The sequence below is a fragment of the Canis lupus genome, chromosome 6 (genome assembly GCF_011100685.1).
Source record: "Canis lupus familiaris isolate Mischka breed German Shepherd chromosome 6, alternate assembly UU_Cfam_GSD_1.0, whole genome shotgun sequence".
Lineage (NCBI taxonomy): Eukaryota > Metazoa > Chordata > Mammalia > Carnivora > Canidae > Canis > Canis lupus.
In genome coordinates, this window is record NC_049227.1 from 63,208,204 (window position 1) to 63,229,364 (window position 21,161).

At 39.3% G+C, this 21,161-nt stretch overlaps 1 protein-coding gene across 3 annotated transcripts in view; it reads left to right on the forward strand.

The window, feature by feature from the left end:
- DDAH1 (dimethylarginine dimethylaminohydrolase 1) overlaps positions 1-20,628 on the forward strand; it is a 134,854-nt gene extending 114,226 nt beyond the window's left edge. For all 3 annotated transcript variants that reach the window (XM_038541499.1, XM_038541498.1, XM_038541500.1), the window contains exons 5-6: positions 14,997-15,140; positions 17,340-20,628. In XM_038541499.1, coding sequence (XP_038397427.1) covers positions 14,997-15,140; positions 17,340-17,456 — 261 coding nt within the window. In that variant the 3' untranslated portion in view covers positions 17,457-20,628. The remainder of the gene's footprint in view (positions 1-14,996; positions 15,141-17,339) is intronic.
- The last annotated feature ends 533 nt before the right edge of the window (positions 20,629-21,161 follow it).

The following is a 21,161-nucleotide window of genomic DNA, read 5'->3' on the forward strand; positions in this document are numbered from 1 at the left end:
ACATGTATTAAATGCCTTAGGTGTTGATGAGTATCCTATTGCTTGGCTGAAAGTTAATAAAGCATATGGTAAAACATAGACCCTAAAGAGTGACATTTCCACTATAAATTATTTGCTAGTCTCTAGGGGAACCATCCATACTACCTCATACAATACCAGAATTTGGGCCATCCATAGAAATAATCACATGTAAGAGAAACAAATTAAATTTGCTACCACCTTCCTGCAAAACTATTCCACTAGTATTTTTACCCTGCTATTAATAATCACTTACTGGTGTGCCTGGGTGGCTCAGTTGGTTAAGCATCTGACTCTTGGGTTTGGATCGGATCCTGATCTCGTAGCTCATGAGATCGAGCCCCACGTCAGGCTCTGTGCTCAGCAGGAGTCTGCTTGGATATTCTCTCCCTCTGCTCCTTCTTCCCCTCTCACTCATTCACTCTCTCTCTCAAATAAATAAATCTTTAAAAAAAATAATCACTATCTTCCCTTGTTTTTATCTTTTAAATGTCATGTTTGTCCAGCAGTCTTCTTTTTTTTAAAGATTTTATTCATTTATTTGAGAGAGAGAAAGCACAAGCAGGAGGAACAGCAGGCAGAGGGAGACGCAGGCCCCTCACTAAGCAGGGCACAGGATGTGAGGCTCAGTCCCAGGACCCTGAGATCATGGCAGACACTTAACTGACTGAGCCACCCAGGCGTCCCACTCCAACAGTCTTTAAGAATATTTCTAAATCTGCTTTTCATTGATGGTCACTGGATGCTGCAATTGGGTCCTACTGTTACTCAAACACTGTCCATAGATGTTTAAAAAAAAGGAAGCTTTGCAGATATACTACAATGGCCATTCCCTTTTAATCTCCTTCTGAAGTGAGATTAAGTTCAAGCTATGACCACATATTCAGAGGTGACTCATCATATAGATATTCAACCAAAAAAAAAGCCAATTGGAAGCTAAGTGAAAGATGTTGAGTCTATTGCATTTTATGCACATTTTCCCCTCACTCATTTGTTTTTATATTCACACTCTGGCAAGTGATAAGAGCTCAGTATGGCTCAATATGCAACTACTAGTAGTTGTAATATCAGTAGCAGTAATAATACCTTTTAGGTGTAAAAATCATGTTAATTTAATTTGAGAAGTCTAAGTGATTTTCAAATTTTAGTGTTACCCAAGAATCACATTTGAAATACACATCACATTCCTCAGATTCCCCAGAAGAAACTCTGATTCAACAAGACTGGGATTGAGCACAGGTACCATGGCATGATTTGGTTGCAGGTAATCCATAGATCACACTGTGAGAAGCATTGGCTCTGTCTGGAATTCACCAGATAGCAGTTCCTACAGTGGCATATGATGGCAGGGGGAGAAAATTCATTCTAAAAGTAAATTGCTATGGCCTTGAACTAAAATGCCACCTACTATCATTCAGAATAATATCATACTGAGTAAAATAACTGGCACTTCAGAGAAATAGCTCTTATGTGAAAGAAAACAATGCAGAACTCCACCAGACTATTGAAATACAAATGCTTATGAAGAACTCACTTTTCTCTAAAATGCTGTGCCTTTTTAGGGGGAAATGCTTACAGAATAAAAGACACATATCATGTGTTCCATCTCTGTCTGTTGATAACACTTGTATATTAAAAACATGTATCTAAAGTGAGTTATTGCTCTAATTCTCATTAGGCACATAGGCCATCAGACTTGAATAGAAAAGTCTACATTTCTTCTACAGTCTGACATCCTATGGCTTGAAAATAAACATGTTACTAAGTTCTTCAAGTAGGACAGGGCACCTGGGAGGCTCACTCAGTTAAGCATCTGCCTTTGGCTCAGGTCATGATCTTGGAATCTCGGGATCTCAGGATCTTGGAATTAAGCCCCACATTGGGCTCGCTGCTTAGTGGGGAGTCTGCTTCCCCCTCTGCCCCACTCATGCTGGTGCTCTCTCTCTCTCTTGCTCAGTCTCTCTCAAACAAAAATCTTAAAAAAAAAAATCTTAATAAATAAATAAACTTTTCAAGTAGGAATAGTGAAAGGAGGAGGAAAATCCAGATCTCTATTTGGGTAAGAAATTTGTCTGGTCCCATTCCTGAACTTGTTAGGAAGAATTTGAAAAGGACCTCTGGAGAGCAACCAAAGCTGATCAAAGTCTGACATTCCGTGGCCAGTGTTGATTACACAGAAGGGTATGACCCAAGTGTTGATGGGCAACTTCTCTTTGCTAATTAAGTGTGTCTTACAAGAAATTGCATTAGGAGATTTTAGGAGGATTTTAAGATTATTGAATGCTGAAATGCAGTGCTAAAAAGCATTCATTCATTCAACATTCAGCAAATATGTATTGACCATCTACCACACACCAAGCACTGCTGCAAAGCACTGCACAAAGGGTGTAACTGTACCTCCCCGGAAGCTTTTAAATAATCTTTCCTTTTGGAATGACTTGGATACCTTGACTTCATTGGATTCAAACAGTATGTCAATCACCTAAGGAATCAAAATATATATAATGGCAATGTAAAAATATGTATTACTTTCTTAAACCGTTGATGAATGTCAACTGGTCTTTTTCCAACTTCTTATTCTACCCTTCCTTTTTATTGAACCTTGAGTTTCACTTTTTAAAAGATTTCATTTATTTATTTGCAAGAGCGCACATGCATGAGAGGCAGGAGGGGTAGGGGGAGATGGAGAAACAGGCCCTCACTGCTGGGTTCGATCCCGGAACCTCAGGATCAGGACCAGATCTAAAGGCAGACTCTTAACCAACGGAGCCACCCGGGTGCCTGGAACCTTGAGTTTTAAATGAGCATGTTGCCACTTTGAATAAACCCCACATTTCTCAGTTTCCTTTTTACTAAGTATAATAATGAGAACTAAGTATTGCCAATGAGATAAAAGTAGAAGTGCTAGGTATGAAATCCAGGACTTGGACTGAAAAGGAGCAATTATACCTTTTCCCCCTTCCTGAATCTTGCTGCTTGAAAAAAGGATGTGATGGTTGGCACACCAGAGCTATTTTATACCATGAAGACAAGGGTGCGCTATACCCTAAGTATAGCAGAGCAAAAAGCTAGGACTCTGGACTCCTGATGACTGTCAAGTGACTACACTGACTATGACCTCAAAACTCCTCTCACATGAGACAGAAATAAACTTTTTTGAAAGTCATTTGGGGGGGGAGGGGCAAGAGGGCAGATAGTTTCTATTATAGCCAAATTTAGTCTATTATAGCCAAATTTAGATAAAGCCTATTTGTCTGCATTAGGCATTAAGAGAAAAACTCAATTCAAGCTGCCAAAACAATGGAGATTTATTGGTCCATGTAGTTCTAAAGTCATTCAGACTTTACAGTAAGTTTGATTGATCTGCTCAATGATGCCATCAAAGAATCAGATTCTTCTGTGTCTCTTCTCCACCTAACACAGATGCATGTCAGCATAACGCTGGCTCTTAATCAGGGCAGCACAGTGACCACCAGCAGCTTCTGACGACATGCTTGCACACCTATAGTCAGGGAGGGGGACATTAACCTTCTCAGAAAAGTAAGGAAACCTCTTTCGGATCTTGTCTATTCTTATTAGTCTGAATTGGCCATCTGCCCATCTTTAAACCACCTACTATAACCAAGGGGTGAATTACACCAGAGATCCAGTTTCCTGATTGCATGGAGGCATGCTGGGGCACTGCAGCAAACTCTCAGGAGCACCATGGCCTATTTTAACATTTCAAAAATAGCACAGATATACCTGTCAGATAACATACACAGTTCTACTGTTGGCTTGTTTGGACCTAAATTAAATACTAAATAAGCAAAAGTGTTATGGTTCTTTGGGGGGTAGTGGGGGCAGTGAGGAGGGGAGTTGTATTTTGTTTATTTATTTTGGTTTTGGTGTGGTTTGGTTGGTCTCAAGACACCATGAAAATATTACTGAGACACCATTGGTTCTGTGAACCAAGAAAGGAACCTCAGGCCTATAGTCTGGTGGAATTAACTTCCCCCCATTACGTGGGCTACACAGGGCAGTGTAGATATACAAATGAGAAGTGAGGCAGTTACTAAGAAAGCAGAGAATTGGTGTGGAGGAAGGAACCACAATATTCACCAGACCCTGAGAAGAACTAAACCCTGAATCACAATTAGGGAGGGAATTGTCTTTGTTTATGAAAATACAACAGGTCCTTTGGGGTGAAAGGTGCCGTCCTTGAAAGCTTCTGAGCAGACAATACAGCAAAAGAGAAAGCAAAAATGTCCTTTGTTAGAAGCACTAGGAACATGGAGATGGAGAGAGAAGAGAAAAACAGAGTTTTTCTGAGAAGAGGCCTCAGCCACAAGACAGGCTTGTCAAGTCTTTGAAGGACACCAGCATTCAGTATTCAATTTTAAGTGTTCATATTACTGCAATATGTCGACCTGCCAAACATGAGAAAAAACTATTACCCTATGTGAATAGGGTTTTTTGAGACAATCAAAGAAAGACTGAAGTCCCTGCCTATGTTGAAAGGGTTTAGAAGAAGGATAGCACCTGTAAAATAACTATGTCTTTGAATGGATCAAATTCACTGGAAACTGGGACCAGAGATAACATGAAAATATAAACCTCCTCCCCCTCTCCCACTCTTTACTTCCAAGATTGGTAGAAATTATGGAGAGGGCACAAAATAGTCATTCTTAATCCTGTCTACATATTAGAGTTAAAAGGGGAGGGGCAAGATGTTTAAAAAGAAATACTGATGTTTTGTCTTACTCTAGACCAAGTAAATAAAAAGAAAATCTCAATGGTTGGGACCCAAAAATCTGTACTTTTTAAAAAGCTCCCTGGATGATTTTAGTCTTGTAGCTGTGGTTGAGAACCACTGGCCTAGGATATTACACAAATCAAAGAATAGAGGTACAAGACATTCTTAGTTAGATCTTGAAGAGTAGAGAGACCCCTTAAAGTGGAGGTGGAGGAGGGGGTCAGGGAGGAGTTGACATTGTTCCTTCTTGTCCCATCAAATTCTCTCCTCCAAATTAATATCAGTAAAGAAGCCTGGACTGAGTCAGGAGAGCTAAGATCTGGTCCTCATTTTGCAGTTCACTAACTTTCTATGCTTTTAGCTAAGTCAATTAACTTTTCATCTCTGAATCTCTGTAAAAGAGAAGTGGGCTCAATAATTTCCAAATTCGTGCCTCATTCTCAAACTTACAATTCTTAGTAATCTATAAAATGAGATCACTTCCTCAGCTGCTTGGAGTACTTAGTCAACATTCACTGTCTAACACTAGCAAAGACCATATCGAGAAAGAAACCAAGGTTTCTCACCAACCCCACTTCAAAACATAAAATTTGAAATGCAGAAAGCCAGGTAACTCCCCACACAAGAGCAAGCAAGGTGAAGATGTCTGTTTTCTTCATTAGCCATGGTTTGGTTGTGATCATTTACAGGGTATTTCAGTTTCTGGGAAAAGATATATGAGGACAACAGCTGTTTTCTTAAACACTTTGCACTTTCTCTTCAGGGCTCTTGATAATTCAGAGGAAGAATAGAAGAGTAAATAGTATACTTATTTGGAAACTTGATTTCTTTCTTTTTCTGGTTGTTTTTCCTTCTCCTTCCCATAAATATCTGCTCTTCTCCTAAAATATAAATAAATTTGATGACTTTCTCCTAAAAACAATGGTTTTCAACCAGAGGCAACTTTGCCCCCCAGGGGACATTTGGTAATGTCTGGAGATATTTTTGTTACAACATGCAGGAGGTGGGGGGAAATGGATGCTACTGGCATGTAGTACATAGAGACCAGGGATGCTGCTAAACAGCCTACAATGCACAGGACAGCCCTAATAACAAAGAGTTATCTAGTCTAAAATATCAACAGTGCTGAGGTTAAGAAACCCAGTCCTAAAATATGAATGAGATTTGTCAGCCTTGTTTCACAGAAATATTAATTTCTGAGCATATCATAGTTAAGGTGCTTATATCCTTGATTAGGGTCAGCAGTGACTCCTGAACATCAAGTAGCCCATGCCAGCAAGAGTGCTTTCAGAAGACAGGAATTAAATATCTATATACAGGGGCACCTGGGTGGCTCAGTCGGTTAAGCAACTGCCTTCAGTTTAGGGTCATGATTCCAAGGTCCTGGGACTGATCCCCTCTTCAGGCTCCCTGCTCAGTGGGGAGTCTGCTTCTCCCTCTCCCTCTGCTTACTGCTCCCCCGCTTGTGCTCTCTCCCTCTGTCAAATAAATAAAATCTTTTTTAAAAAATAGCTAATATAGTCCCAATATTTATTAGATTTTTGTGTAACATTTTCAGGTATTGAAACTACTTAGTATACTTGGACGAAAATGAAATAAATGTAAGAGAATCACAGAAATTGAGTAACAAGGCCACATATAATTACACCTAGAGATTTTCATTACCAGCCTTTGAGGGAAGTGGAACTGGGGCCTCTGAACTGCTATGTTCAGGTTCCTTTACTGACAAATTCAGAGGGGGTAAATAGATTTGTTCTGAGTGTGTGTGTTTTAAGAAAAGATCTGAAAAACTCATATCAAACTTTGAATAGTGGTTACCATAGGGAAAGGGAGAAGAGAGAAGAATAAGATGGAATAGAGAGGGGAGGAAGAAGACTTCAATGATTAAAAATCAGCTTTATTGAAATATAATTTCCATATAATAGCACTTTATTTCCATATAATTCACACTTTAAATGTACAATTCAAGGAGTTTTGACAAAGGTATATAGTTGTTTTAAGTCCAATAGAACTTTAACTTTTTGTAGTTTAATCTTTTGTAAGAAGCTTATGTTTTGTAATTTTGTTTATAATTTGTTTTTTTGTTTATAATTTAAAAACACCTTTTTAGAAGAATTGTCTGAAATTATATACTCCTGCCTTACCCCATTTTGTAAGGGTGGCTTACAAAGATGCATGAAAGATAGCAAAATAACCGGAAATAAAAGGATAAGATGATTTGAAAGGAAAACAATGACTTAAATTGGAGCCAAGGGGTCTCTGGTGGCTCAGTCAGTTAAGCATCTGACTCTTGATCTCTGCTCAGGTCTTGATCTCAGGGTCATGAGTTCAAGCCCCACATTTGGGCTCCATGCTGGATGCAGTCTGCTAAAAAAAAAAAAAAAAAAGAAAGAAAGAAAGAAAGAAAGAAAGAAAGAAAGAAAGAAAGAAAGAAAGAAAGAAAGAAAGAAAGAAAAGAAAAGAAAAGAAAAGAAAAGAAAAGATTAAATTGGAACCAAGTTTAAGAGTGCAAACTATGGATTCTCATTTTTTCCTTTACACATACGACAATCAGACTTGAAGCTTCCAGTTAGTGTGAAACGGGTTTCCCTTTTCACCTTCTTTTGCATGTTTGAGAGCTTTGATGAATTTAAGCTCCTATTTAGCACACTCAATTTGCCACCGTTCCTACAACTAAGAGTTCATGAGTTTCATAAACCTATTGAAAGTTAATCCTCAATTATTATATGCCCATGAGGAAGCAAAAGTTCTATGAGGCAAATTTTAAAGCTAAAATTATCCATGGCGTTAACAAAGAGGTTATAGGGCTACTTAACCTTCTATGAAGAGCCAATTTATGCTAACATCCGGGAGCCAAGTCTTATAAAACATGAAGACTCCTGTGTAGAGCAGTGGTTTGCTGGAACCAGCTTCCTACCAGCTTACGGGGCCAATTGTTAAATTTTCAGGTATTTTGCCAGCTGGTTGTTAAACACAGCCATTATTTTTTTTTTTTTTTAGATTTTATTTATTTATTCATGAGAGACACAGAGAGAGAGAGAGGCAGAGACACAGAGGGAGAAACAGACTCCTTGCAGGGAGCCTGAGGCGGGACTCAACCCCCCTAGACCTGGGATCACGACCTGAGCTAAAGGCAGATGCTCAACCACTGAGCCACCCAGATGTCCCAAACACAGCCATTATTAAAAAGTAAATTATGTGAGCTTCAAACTAAATAAATTATACTGAAAGCAAAAGTAGTAAATATTTAAAACTTATCAGTTCCTAATTCTGTCACTACATATTTCCATTCATGAGCTGTGCTCTTAAGATTCCTTACATCTGTTGTATACATGCAAGATGGTGATATTATATAATGGTGTGCCCATCCTTTATATCAGTAAAATTTATAATAAATTTATGTAGGTGTCAGTAAAATTTTTAATAAATTTATGTGGGTATATTATGCATATATTTTTCCCTACATTTACTAGCACACTACTGCCTGGAGCTAAAAATCTAAGAGTAATGAACATACATTAAAGTTTTTGGATTTTTTTTTAAACTACCTGGGCTAAGATATAATTGGAGGCCCCAGTGATGATTTTCTTCATCTTATTCCAGAAACAAAAAAACCTCTCTCTCATGAGTCTTCTCCAACCCCAAGGCAACCCTTTTGCAAATGGCCAAGTAGACTGAGCAGAAGATTTTGAATGACTCTAAAGCAAAGCAATCACAGTTATTGTCAAAGAAAATTTAAATGTGTACCCTCTTGATGAGACAGCCAAGTAATATTTGCTCCCACAGAAAAATAAGCATTAATCCACCAGTGGTGGGATCAGAGTCAGGGCTGATACCGGGCATCGTTGCAAACTGTATGTTTGACGTTTTCTCCTCTCTCAGTCTGGAGCCTGCTCCTCTGCCACTCTAAAAGCGATAGTGCCTCTTTACCCACTATCTTTGCTCTTCTTTCACCTACTTAAAGAACATGACAGCTAGCTTTAAGGAAACCAATCCATGTAGTTCAGTAGAGAACTCAGATGACCTCAGGAGTCAGATCTTCTCCATCTAAAATGCATTAAAATGCAAACTTTAAAAAATATATGCATGTCAAATAAGTTGTATATACAGGAAAAAAATCAGCCCAAAGGCTGCAAGTTAGTGAGCTCAGGGTCTAGTCTTTCAAGGGATATTGGAGAGGTGGTACTTTGGTGTGACAGGAAAAAGGTAGGCATTTGGAAGTTGACCTACCTGGACTTGAATCTTGGATTTACTGTCTTAACATGGGACCTTGGACAAATTACTGAATTTCTCTGAACCTTGGTTTTCTCATTTATAAAAATGAATTGTTGTGAGAAACAAAGAATGGAGAACTACCAGTAAAGAGAAGATAGCTCAATAAATGCTCCAGTTGTTTCTTGCTGTCAAATGACACAGGGAACCTGGAAGATCCACAAGCCCCCAGTACCCAAAGGCTTTAATTTTTGAAGGTGGGAATAGGGTGCAGGTATCTGGGGAAGCATAGCCAAGGCATGACTTCAGTATCCAAGTAGGCAATAAGATACATCCTACATACAAGGTACAAGAACAAGAATGTGGGAGATCTGTTTCTGCCACAGAGCTAGTCTTACAGGATGCATGGGCAGGGGTTAGAAGGGAGGTAAGAGCTCAGATTTTGCATTTTGGAACAGGTGCTTCTGAATTTCTTTCCTCTACACCCCTGAAATTAGAAAGCGAGGACTGTGACTCACCCAGGGACTCAACTTTGTTCCTCTTGCCTATGCCTTGCTCCTAAGCCCTCCATGGAGCACAGAGTGTTCGTCTAATAAGAGGATGAGAGCTTTATTCCCAGCTTTCCCTTCCACAGAAACCACTTTTGAGGATCCCTTCCAGAATTGGTTCATGTGATTTGTGGTTGTAATTTGAATGACAGAATTCTTTTGTTCCGATGTTCAGATGGGCCTTATGATCTGAACAAAAGTAGCAACTCCAAATATGAGAGAGATTTTATGGAGGAAATTTGTGGCAGTTAGCTTCAAAGGGAATATTTGGCATTGTAAGTTGGCTCAGATTTAACTGAAAGGAACCATGTTACTTAGTTCTTAGGATCTATATAGCCCATCAATTCAGAGAGGATGTTTAACAAACAACTTCTCTCAGATTGTGTTTATTTTGACCTGATCCATGGGAAGATCCATAAAAAATGAAAACATAATAGTCCTAGAATGTTATCCAGAGCTGTATTGACTCAGCCTTAAAAGGACTGTCTGGGCTTAATGCCTGGTATATTGTCAGCTCTCAATAAACTCTTGATGGAAGATAAATAAATGAATGAATGATTTTAAATATCCAGGAGCAACAAAAAGTGTGCTGGAGAATCATATGTCGTATACCTCAATAGAATTTATAATCTGTCCCTTTAATATTGGCCTATTTTGATATGTTGACATGAGTACATATGTATATTTCATAAATGATCAATTATGAGTGAGCCAAAAACACATTCTGAATATTTCCTAACCATCTCTAAATACCTTCCACACACCTTTCAGTATCTGACCCATAAAAGGATTTACTGTCTTGTTTGTTTCTGTGAAATAACATAGCCCAAGATTTTTTTTTTAATAATTGATGTAATACAATGAAACCATGAGTAACAAGTGGGAGAATGTAGCTGCCTTCCAGCCCTTTGAATGAGAAAATTCCCAGAAATGTTGGGAACTGCCGGAAATGCCTGGTTGTTAATGCAACTAGCCATGCAAATTCTCTTGGGCTGAAAGCCAGACGTTTCCCACTCTATTTTGTGACAGCTCCATTCTGGGGAGCAAGGCGGATTCCTCCAAACCAGCAGCTGTGTAACAGACCATGATGATTTGGCCAACATGGTTCTCAGAGCCATTTACACTCTGCCACATGCCTTCTTCTTTAAGGGGTTGCCTGTAATGGAAGAGAGGTTGACTTTCTTTTTACTGCTAGCATTCCCTTCATAGCCTTGTCCTGCCTTAAATTATAGATTGTCATCTCCTGAAGGAAGAGCCTGCAACTAAATTATCTTTGGCTGTCTTTCTCTTCCCCACCTTTCACTGTCATCCTGCCTGGCCCCAGGGGGGCCTCCATAAAGGACTGTTGGATTGAACCAAACACCACTTGTGTCCAATCCCAATAATTCTTACTGTTTTACACAAAGTGGAATAATTCCTTTGGGAAATGGCCAAAGTCAGAAACGGCATTTAGAGCAGAGACTTGACTTCTCAGATCTTTCTCTAAAGCCATGTAGAACTCATGTGTATTATCCAGAGTCTAGGGCCTCTTGGGAATTTAGAGTGTCCATAGAGAGTTTAGGTGCTTTCTCCTTTCCGTTCTGGCTTGAGACACAATGAGAAACAGGAAGTATATCCCCTGTGGTTAAAAGAACACTTTACACAGAGGTCTGGAGCAACATACCACCTCCACCCTTTTTTAGGAAAAAAATGCTGGCACATAGAACTAAACAGCCAACAGCCACATTCTCAAGATACTTGAAATGATGCTCATCCTTTAACAAAGCCTTCTGTGCATCCACAAAGAGGAAACAAAACCTAACCCCTCCCCTTTCCGTGGCTGCATCTTTGTCCTTGGGAGCCTGAGCTCTTTGAGGTGATGCCCTGCCAGGTGGGCCACGTGAGCACATCCTCACTGTGTGGGCTCCAACAACAGAGGAAAGATGTTAGAGATACAGTCTTCTGAATCTTGTTCTGTGTGTTCCTCTCTGAATGATGAGTGCCCTGTCTTGCATATATACATGGATTTCCTGAACCCAGCTATAAATAAATGGCAAGCTGTCTTACTCAGACAATAGCAGCATATACAAGAAAGGCAAACAATTACTCTCACAGGAAAAGAGAAACCTGTTCTTTGTTCCAAAACACAGAAACTCTTTGTGTCTAGAATAAGCACCTTTAGCTTTTTCAAGAAAAAACAATGTATTTTTTGTTTATTACTTATAGTTACCACTTCCTGAATCCTTTTCATTTAGAAAGACTATGCCTGACATAGCTTTTGTGTTTTCTCCTTTCCACAGTTAAACCACTCACTACTCCAAATGGGGCCTGTCCTGTTGTTGAAAGTCATTTCTTTAGGAACATTTTTTAGCCTGTCTTGAAATGATAACCATGGGCCCTTGATAAATTGATTGAAAAACTTTTCCTAAGGTGGCTTTGTTAAGACATTTATTTTAAGAGTAACTCTCAGCGGAATTTATCAGTGAATTACTTTATCTCTTCCCAGTGTTAAATTATTTCCCTGCCAAGAGTATTATAATTCCTTTCCTGACAACAGTGAGAAAAAAAAAATAAAAAAAACTGTCCTCAAACAACGCTAGGTTGGGTACTGGCTCTGATGTCAATAATTTTAAGAATATTCCCACCAGAAGCTATAAATTATAAATATAAGGTCCAGAAAAGAGAGAAACACCAATGAGGGAGGAAAAGCAGTGACTACAATTTCAAATAAATGTCATTAACTGAAGAACAAAGCAAACACAGAGGAACCAAAGTGGCAGGATTGTTCACTCAAGGAGCTGAGGATGGAGGATAGGAGGGAGGGTGGAAAGAGAGGGAGCCCAAGTAAATAAAGCACACCAGGAAAGGACATATAGTCTCCATTGTCAAAAGAAATTGGGCACTTTCTGAAGTAGGCACAACCTTGGAGATTTTAATTTGTTCCCTCACTGATAAACAAGAAGTCAGCACTGATAACACTCCTTGATAACACTTCCTCTGGAATGTACAACATTCCATGTTTCTGCTTTGTAGTCAACTACCGGACATGCATGAGTCAGACCGAAAGGTGGAGAAATTGACCAGGCTGCTCATGGGACCTTTAAAGGTACAGTCAGGCCCATCAGTGTGATCTTGCCATGCTTCTTTCTCTTTCAACTCATCTTACACTGGGAGTGATACGTGATTTCTTTACCTTTGGATAAAGAATGTAGTAAATCATCTGTAGACCATGAATTAAACTGGAAAACCAACTGGTAATTATCTAGTGCTTCTGAATGGTGGGAGCAACTAGTCTGAATGTGATGGACCAAATCATGTTGCCCACAATTCTCCCAGTTGCTCAGAAAATTAGGTCAATGGAAATACTCAATTTTCTGGATTTCATTTTCTTTGTGTCTGAGCTTGACCAGATTAACAATGGCTATACACACTATGTTTTAAGGATCTTTGTGAGGTCCTTGAATCCCTGAGGTCCTACTTAGTAACCCTCTGGCCCAGGGAACTGTCTCCTGGTGGTTTTGGAAGAAATCCTGAATTTCTCCAGTAACTTGATCTAATCCACATAAAGGATGACAGTCAGTTCTAACTGTAAATGAGCAGACTAGCTATCTTGGCCCACCTTCAATTACACACCATAATAGAGATTCAGACATAGTACATTCCCATTCTCTAGACGCAGAAAGAAACATGCTGACCAGACTGATCAAGAGTGATTGCTGAAAGTTTCATAAACCCTAACTTTCATGTTGCATTTAGAGACCGCTCCACTTATATCTGAAGAAATCCATCTGCTCATTAGGCTTCTGGACCATTTTACTAAATCATGGGTCACAGAGACATATTTTCAGTTCGATATACACGAAGTTTTTCCTTTTCTTTCTTTGTTTTAATACTTTCAGGTGCTACAAACTCTCTAGTTTACCCCAGGTCCACCACTCCCTATTGTTTTATATCCAAAATCATTTGGGTTAGGACCACAGAGTATAGTGTCTTCTTGAACAGCATAAGGAAAAACCTGGATCTGTGTCCTGCTCATCTTTGTGTCTCTCAGCCTTTGGGTACAGTGCTTGAGCTCATCCCCATTCCTGATATTTCTTTCTGTGCAAAGGATGTTACATTATCAGATTACTCCTGCCCTCTCCCAGCTTTTGACACATCCCACACTAGGAGAAGTGAATGGTTTACTTGATTGGTGAGCCGGGAAGAACTTACTATGTGCCACCCTTAATATTCTCTTTGGAATGAATTTTCTACAGGGGACATGCAGTCTCTTTCACTTTCCCTGCTGTGAATCTCACTGTCCAATGCTGCCACCGCTGAGTGGGCAAGAGTACCTAATCCTGAAGTCTAGTAATATGAAGCACATTTCTATGCAAATATTGAAGGGTAAAGGGAGACCTGGTTAGAAAGGTAGATTCAACCAGATTATGGAAAAGATTTTGTTATAACTTTATGGCGTAACATTTCAGCAAATTCCTTAAAATGTATGGATATTGCTAAAGAATGGGAAAAGTCTACATGGCTAAGCCCAAAAATATTTGGATTTTTTGTTTGTCTGATTTTGGTGTTTGGATATTTTTGTAGTAAAGGGGTGGTTGTTTTGGTGTTTGGATATTTTTGTAGTAAGGGGATTTTTGTTTTGTGTTGGGGAGATGAGGATAAGGCATCGAATTTTAAATTTTGTGCGAGTTCATTTTTGTAAAATTTTAAAGTTATTACATACTAAGGCACTAAAAAACCCATCATTTGATTAATAGACCTGTTAAATCAGTAGTGGGGTTTTTAAAAATTTTTATTTTGTTTTTTTTATTTTGCCAAGTGTGGTCTGAGACCATCTGCTTTAGAATTATCTGGAGAGCTTTAGAATACAAATTTCTATACCTCACTTCATAGCTGCCAGATCAGAATCCCTGGGGGTGAAGCCTAGGAATATGAGTTTAACAGTCTTCTCAGCTGATTTTTATGCTTATTGTATTAAGGGCGTCACATGCCAACAGATAGGTTAATTCAATTTAAGTATATCTACATGAGGAAGTGTGTGTGTGTGTGTGTGTGTGTGTGTGTGTGTGTGAGATTATTGCTAAATCAGATTATCGACCAGAATGATTACCACTACAGTCCTTTTTTCCTATAGACCAGGGCAGCCCTGCTTACTCAGCCAAGGATGTCATTAAAACCCCAGCTGGGCCTTTTGTATATGTGCCCATTTCATGTGTCATTGATATGTCTTAGCAAGAAAAACTATAAAAATTATACTTTTAAAACCTTTTTAAAATCACAAACACACACTTTCAGAAAAGCAATAAGAAGAAACCTTGCAGGTCTTCCAAAGAATCGTAGCTTCATGGAGTTTTCCTCTTGGGAATCTAAATGACTAGAGGAAATAGGAATTTCACAGGAACATTCTTAGGCATCCGTTGCAAGCTTATACCCACACACTGCCTTCCTTCTGTTTGAAAGTGTGAGGAAATGCTCTACTTAAGCTGCTTTGTTTCTCTTTTTAGATCATGCAACAGATGAGTGACCACCGCTATGACAAACTCACTGTGCCTGATGACATGGCCGCAAACTGTATATACCTAAATATTCCCAGCAAAGGCCACGTCTTGCTACATCGAACCCCAGAAGAATATCCAGAAAGTGCAAAGGTAAAAAAACATCCTTCCTGGCCACTGCAGCTGAGTAGGCCTCCATGACAGTCTTCCTGCCTGGGGATTTTTTTCATGATGGAGTGACAAATAACAGAGACTTCCTTTCCTCTATACATGTCAAATCATTACGAAAGCAGAAGGGATAATATACTTTAGGGCGTGAGGAAAATTTATTTAACTCACTCTTCTCATTCACATCATTGATCACTAATACATGCACAGTAATTGAAGTGATGCCCGGTATTCAAAGCTTTTCAGATAAGTACTTAGGTCTCCCAAGTTTGTGCTACCTCTCTGATTACATATATCTTCCCTCACTTAGATACTCATTAAGCATAGAAACCTACAATTAGACAGTCAACTGTGTCATTGTTTTCTGACAAATCTGAGCTGTCCTTCATCAGAAGGTCATTTGTTTTTTTTACAGCAGAGAAGTATGAATGACCCAAAGAGGTAGGTGCTCATTGTCAGGACTGAAAAAAAAATGGGGAGGGGGGTGCCTTTGGCTGCATGTCCCTGGTAGTGAAGGATCAAAAGGAGCAAAAAGAAGATATACTTGCCATCAGGCACCTGTCCCTCTAAGAGCCTCTGCATTTGTGTGCCAACAGGAGAGTTGTCTCTAGATATGGAATTCTTTCCTGGTCTAAGATGTCCCTTGTCTTCTAGGGCATCCTGCCAGTCTCTTCTGCACACGCAAACACAGCAGTGCTCATCCATAGACAGACACTCCAAATGTCCTTATCTCTTTTAGGCACTTCAGCATCTTCATCGCTACCCAGGGGAATCAGATATTTACACTCAACATTACAGAAGAGCCTTTAATAAGCACTGATCTTTTTTTAATGGCTTAAAAATTTGTATCTTTAAAAATTTTAGAAAATATTTTAGCCACCTTTCAAATTCGCGGTATCGTACAATTACTAGGCATATCCTCTGAATCAGTCAGCTTCTTAGCAGATAAAAAGAAAAGTGTGGGGAGATACATAGATGATTTCTCTATGTCCATGACTAAAAGTGTGAACCTGAGGAAAAAAAGAGGATCCCTGACCCCAGGATGGAGCTTAACCAGCTCTCAGATGAATAGAGGGTCTCATACTTTATTGTGCATCAGGATTGTTAAACATACAGGTTCCTAGACCTTCACCCTAGAATCTACGATTTCAACAACCACCTAGGTCACAGAACTCGCTTGGAGATACACAGCTCTGGATCGTTAGGGCTTCTCCAGCCACACTGATCATCTGACAACCAGATGATGGTTAACTGCTTCTGGATTCAGCCCTGTGTCTATCAACAGTAACAATGATAACATCCACATTCACCAAGGCTTCCCCAGTGCCAGGCACTGGGCCAAGCATACTGTGTGCATTATCTTACTTATTCCTTATAGCAGCCCTATGAGGGCACTCTTGTTACTCTGATATGACCGAGTAGTAATCCAGGGCTAAGAGGGGACATGGCACTTGGCTGAAATCACACTTTAGGTGGTGAGTTGACAAAACTGGGTTTGGAGCCCAACTCTGACCCCAGGACTCTTAATTAAACACTGTACTGAATTTTAAGGAACAAAGTGCTTCCTAAAGAGGCATGGTAGATTGTATTTTTAGACAATGTGTTTCAAGTGATTTTGTATTTTTTTAAAAAGTGCTTAATTTGATCATCAGAGAAAAATCTGTGGACTGTTAATTCGAAGTTTTGACACATGCTTTCGATTAGTGTCAAAAGATGCTATAAAATTCACACCTGTAATTTAAAAGCAATTTTGACCTGAAATCCTTCCCTTAAATTCTATTTTGTCAAGTTTTTCCAGGGGTGTTGGTAAGGAAAGAAACCTTAAAGTACAGTTGAGAGGGTTTAAAGTGTGAAGAGGGAGAGTAATATTCACTGGCTTTCATGTATCATTCAATCTCCCAGTGACAACAGCCAGACTGAAGGCCTCTCTAGTAACAACCACATTTTTGACACATCTTTGGCTTTGAGGTTAAAGCATAAAGTTAGTGGTTAACCAGTGCTGCTCACTCCATTGGTATGGGCACGTGTGGTGTAGATCACATGCACATCTTGAGGTTAAATGGTTGAGAAGCCTAAACTCACAAGCCAAATTATTCTCACACTAGGTGAAGGGGTGGGGGCGGGGCTTAGACAGAGGCGGAAACATAATCCTTCTGCTTTACCTTTCCTTGATTCCTGCTGCAGGTTTATGAAAAGCTGAAGGACCATATGCTGATCCCCGTGAGCCATTCTGAACTGGAAAAGGTGGACGGGCTGCTCACATGCAGCTCGATTTTAATTAACAAGAAGGTAGACTCCTGAGTGGAAGTCCCTCCCTTGTAGCCGGCAGTACTGCACTCACAAGGCCGATTACTGTACCACTCTTGTGTTCATTGACAATCTACTGTGCCACTGTGCTACTAACTCTGGTTTACAAAAGTCTAATTATAAGTTTGCTTCGTTATGCACCTTCCCCTCCCTCCCCTCCCAGTGGTACCTAAACTGTGGGTTTTGCTAAATGAATTAAGCAATCTAGAAAATATAGAGCTAATGAATTACTGAACTGTGATTAATATTAGTAAAGAAACACTCATTTTAGTGTTTGTATTATCAGTGTGAATTTATAGGTGCTGTTTAGTTGCCAGTATATGCTAAAGAATGTCTTCTTGATCAGTCAGATTGGCCAGGGTTTTGGTTTTGTTTTTTTTTTTTTCCTCTGTATAATTAATCATCTTTGGTTCCTATGAAATTCCCTGGTCCCTGGATTCTCCATCTTTCCTTCTTTTTTTTTTCATCTGAACTCTGGAAAGTTTGTTTCCTCTTACTTTCTTTTGCCTTTTCCCATTTCTATTACCTTGGGTAAAATCTATGGTCTTCCTTCTGGCTACCTTCCTACAGGTCCCTCCTCTCTGCCACATTAGCCTCCTCTGGCCCATGGCTACATCTTCAGCCACCACCTTCACCCTCCCCAAGAAGGGTAAATGAGTCCCCCAGGAGAACTGTGAACAAAATCTGGGAGAGAGTTAACTATGCAGAGGAATATCCTGACAGAAGTTGCCCCAAAGATCTAAATCCCAGAAGAAGTAGGGCACCACACCTCAGAAGGTAAATTCAGCTCCAGAGGGTTACTGAGGATTGTAGATCAAAAAGCTTGGAAACACCCATGGGTGTATCTCAGAAAGTCTTTAAGTCACATTCCATGAATTTTTGCTTCACTGCTGACCATTTATGGACCTTGGGGAATAGTCTTATTTTTTTCCTTATGTCTATTCCCACCCCCATTCATTGGGATTCACCCTGCTTCCAGCCTTCTACCCCCTGCAATTATCCGGGTCTAGCAAAGTTACTTCTTTCAAAAGAAACATTACATCTAAAAATGATTATTGATGATCTAGTGAGAGCCAGATGGAGCATGTTCAGGAAGTGATCAGTTTGGTGCTTGAAACCACAGACAATGGACAATTCTACTTTGAAATATCTATGAATATATACTGTGGAATTCAAGTAAAACTTCTTTCCTCTCTGTTTTTTAAATTACACAACCTGAAATTGATGCTGGCCTCTTACAAAGAACAATGCCGCACTGAACGGAGAGATCATTGTCTTTTACTTACACCTGAAAGAATCAGCCTTTTAGCAGGCCAGGGAAATGGTACTTTCCAAGGAATGGTGACTGATCCAGGCATGTTATCAAACTTCCTAGTCATCTCCACCTTTCCTGAATTGCCTGTAGCTTGTTGTTCGAGATTAACAATCAGGGAGATTAAGAAATACGACTTCAAGTCTTGCTGTGCTTACCTATGTGGTTTTTTTTTTTTTAAGATGTATTAATTTATTTGAGAGAGAGAGAGAAAGAGAGAGAGTGCATACACATGGATGGGGGGAGGGTCAGAAAGAGAAAATCTCAAGCAGACTCCCCACTGAGTGTGGAAACTCTGGAGGGAGGGGGTGGGGGTAGCCAGGGGTTGATCTCAAAACGAGCCAAAATCAGGAGTCAGATGCTTAACTGACTGAGCCACCTTACCTATATATTTCTGACCAAACACTTCTTATGTCTGGTGACCAAGATAGAATTCCCTCCATTCATATATCCCCTTAGTAAATGAAAGTGATAAGCCTCTGGGAAAACCAAAACACCCTTAACCACTACCATCTTTTTCATTTATTTGATGACTTTTATGCCAGAATATGAAGAAATTCCTTCTCCTCCTTTTTGCTTAACTTTACGTTCATTTCACATACAGATATCTTAGTTCTAGCATCCTGTGAATGAACGATATCTTGGTCACTTATTTCGAATTGCTTCATCATGGGTAAATAGTATGTTTTTAACAGAGAGAAAACGAATGTTGCTCACATGCTCAAGGTTATAAGGAAAAATTGTCTTCCACATTTATGGCTGCCCTTTTGGGTTAAATCTGGCCATGTGCTGGCAAAAACAGAACTTCTCCCTGGGGGAGTCTAGCATCTCAGAAACCACCTTGTGAGAGTTAACCCAATCAGCCACCTTAGGCTTACTATTAAAGCTAAGTAGCATATAATTTTCAATATCTTTACTTCTATCATCCAGATTGAAGAACTGTATTATTGAGTCAATTGCAAATGAATAGATTTTTCTCTTGAACAATTTGTTCTACAGAAGGCTGTTTTTCACTTTTCCTTTCCTTTGCTTCTTTTCCTCTTCACTGACTCTGTCTCAAGAAATCACTTTAGAATCTATGTGCCTCCTCCCCAGAATTGTATTCTTTGCTACGTCACTGACTAGACTGTCTTCTTTGGACTCCTTATGTGATGTGACGACGTGAAAACCCCAAATATCTGCAGCATAGTAGTAGTATTTTTTTGATGTTCTCATCAGCATAACATTATATTTGCAGAGGAAAGATGACCCCATTATATAGGTTCTCCTCTAGTCTATTGTGATTTATAAGGATAAACTAACAGAAGCTGCTCTTTGACCTTGTAAAGACATTAGAAATTGTATTAAAGTAAGGAAAAGTTAGGTCAGAATTACTTGGTTAGTAAGATTCAATCTAACAAGGGCAATATAAAGAAAGTACATTATTTAGCATTACTTCTTCAACTATAATGGATTGCTATAGAAATCAACAGGCAGATCTCCAATGTGTATGGATTGCTCTTTAAGCTACTGTGAACAGGTTACTAAGGCTATCTCTTCATCTCTAAGGGTGAAATAGTCTATAGATGAATAATATGACTTATATAGAGTTGCATGTTAGTCTTTGTGATTATTTACTCGTTAACATTCTACAGAACTCAGCCATGATTTCAACATTGTGTTAGATTTGTGCATTTTGTTTTACTGACCATCACATTCTAGCCAATGTATGGTTATCCACTCTGTGTGCCAAAACCAGTCATGCCTTTCACGGCCCTTTAGTCCAGAGAAGTTCTGCACTGATTTTAGTCTCTTGCTGTCCTGATCCTACAAGTATACCAATCACGATGGAATAAAGTGTGAATTGTACTGTGACCAACAGCATGTGTCTCTTTTTTGCAACAGGAACCGCTGTAGTTAACAAAATCACTATTGCTTTGCTGTCAGAGATGGGAAGCTTTCTTTGTTGTCCCATGATTAGAAATCCTGTACCTGTAAATCAACTGCCATCAACAGTTTGGATTAAAATGATATTTGAAGTGATACTTCATACTTCAGGCACTTAAAGTATGCGTGACACCCATGCTGGGAGTTCTTGATTTCACATGTGGTCCTCCTTAGAGGCTTCCTTTGTTCCCTTTCACTCCTAATGATTAGCACATCATATGGCTCAGTCATGGAAACAGTGGAATGGTTTTTTCCTTGTTCATGCAAAAGTTTGGTTGTGGGATTTGTTTGTTTGTTTGTTTTACAATAAGCATCTTTTAGGAAATTTGAAGATTTTTTTTTTTAATTTTTATTTTATTTATTTATGATAGTCACAGAGAGAGAGAGAGAGAGAGAGAGAGGCAGAGACATAAGCAGGCTCCATGCACCGGGAGCCCGATGTGGGATTTGATCCTGGGTCT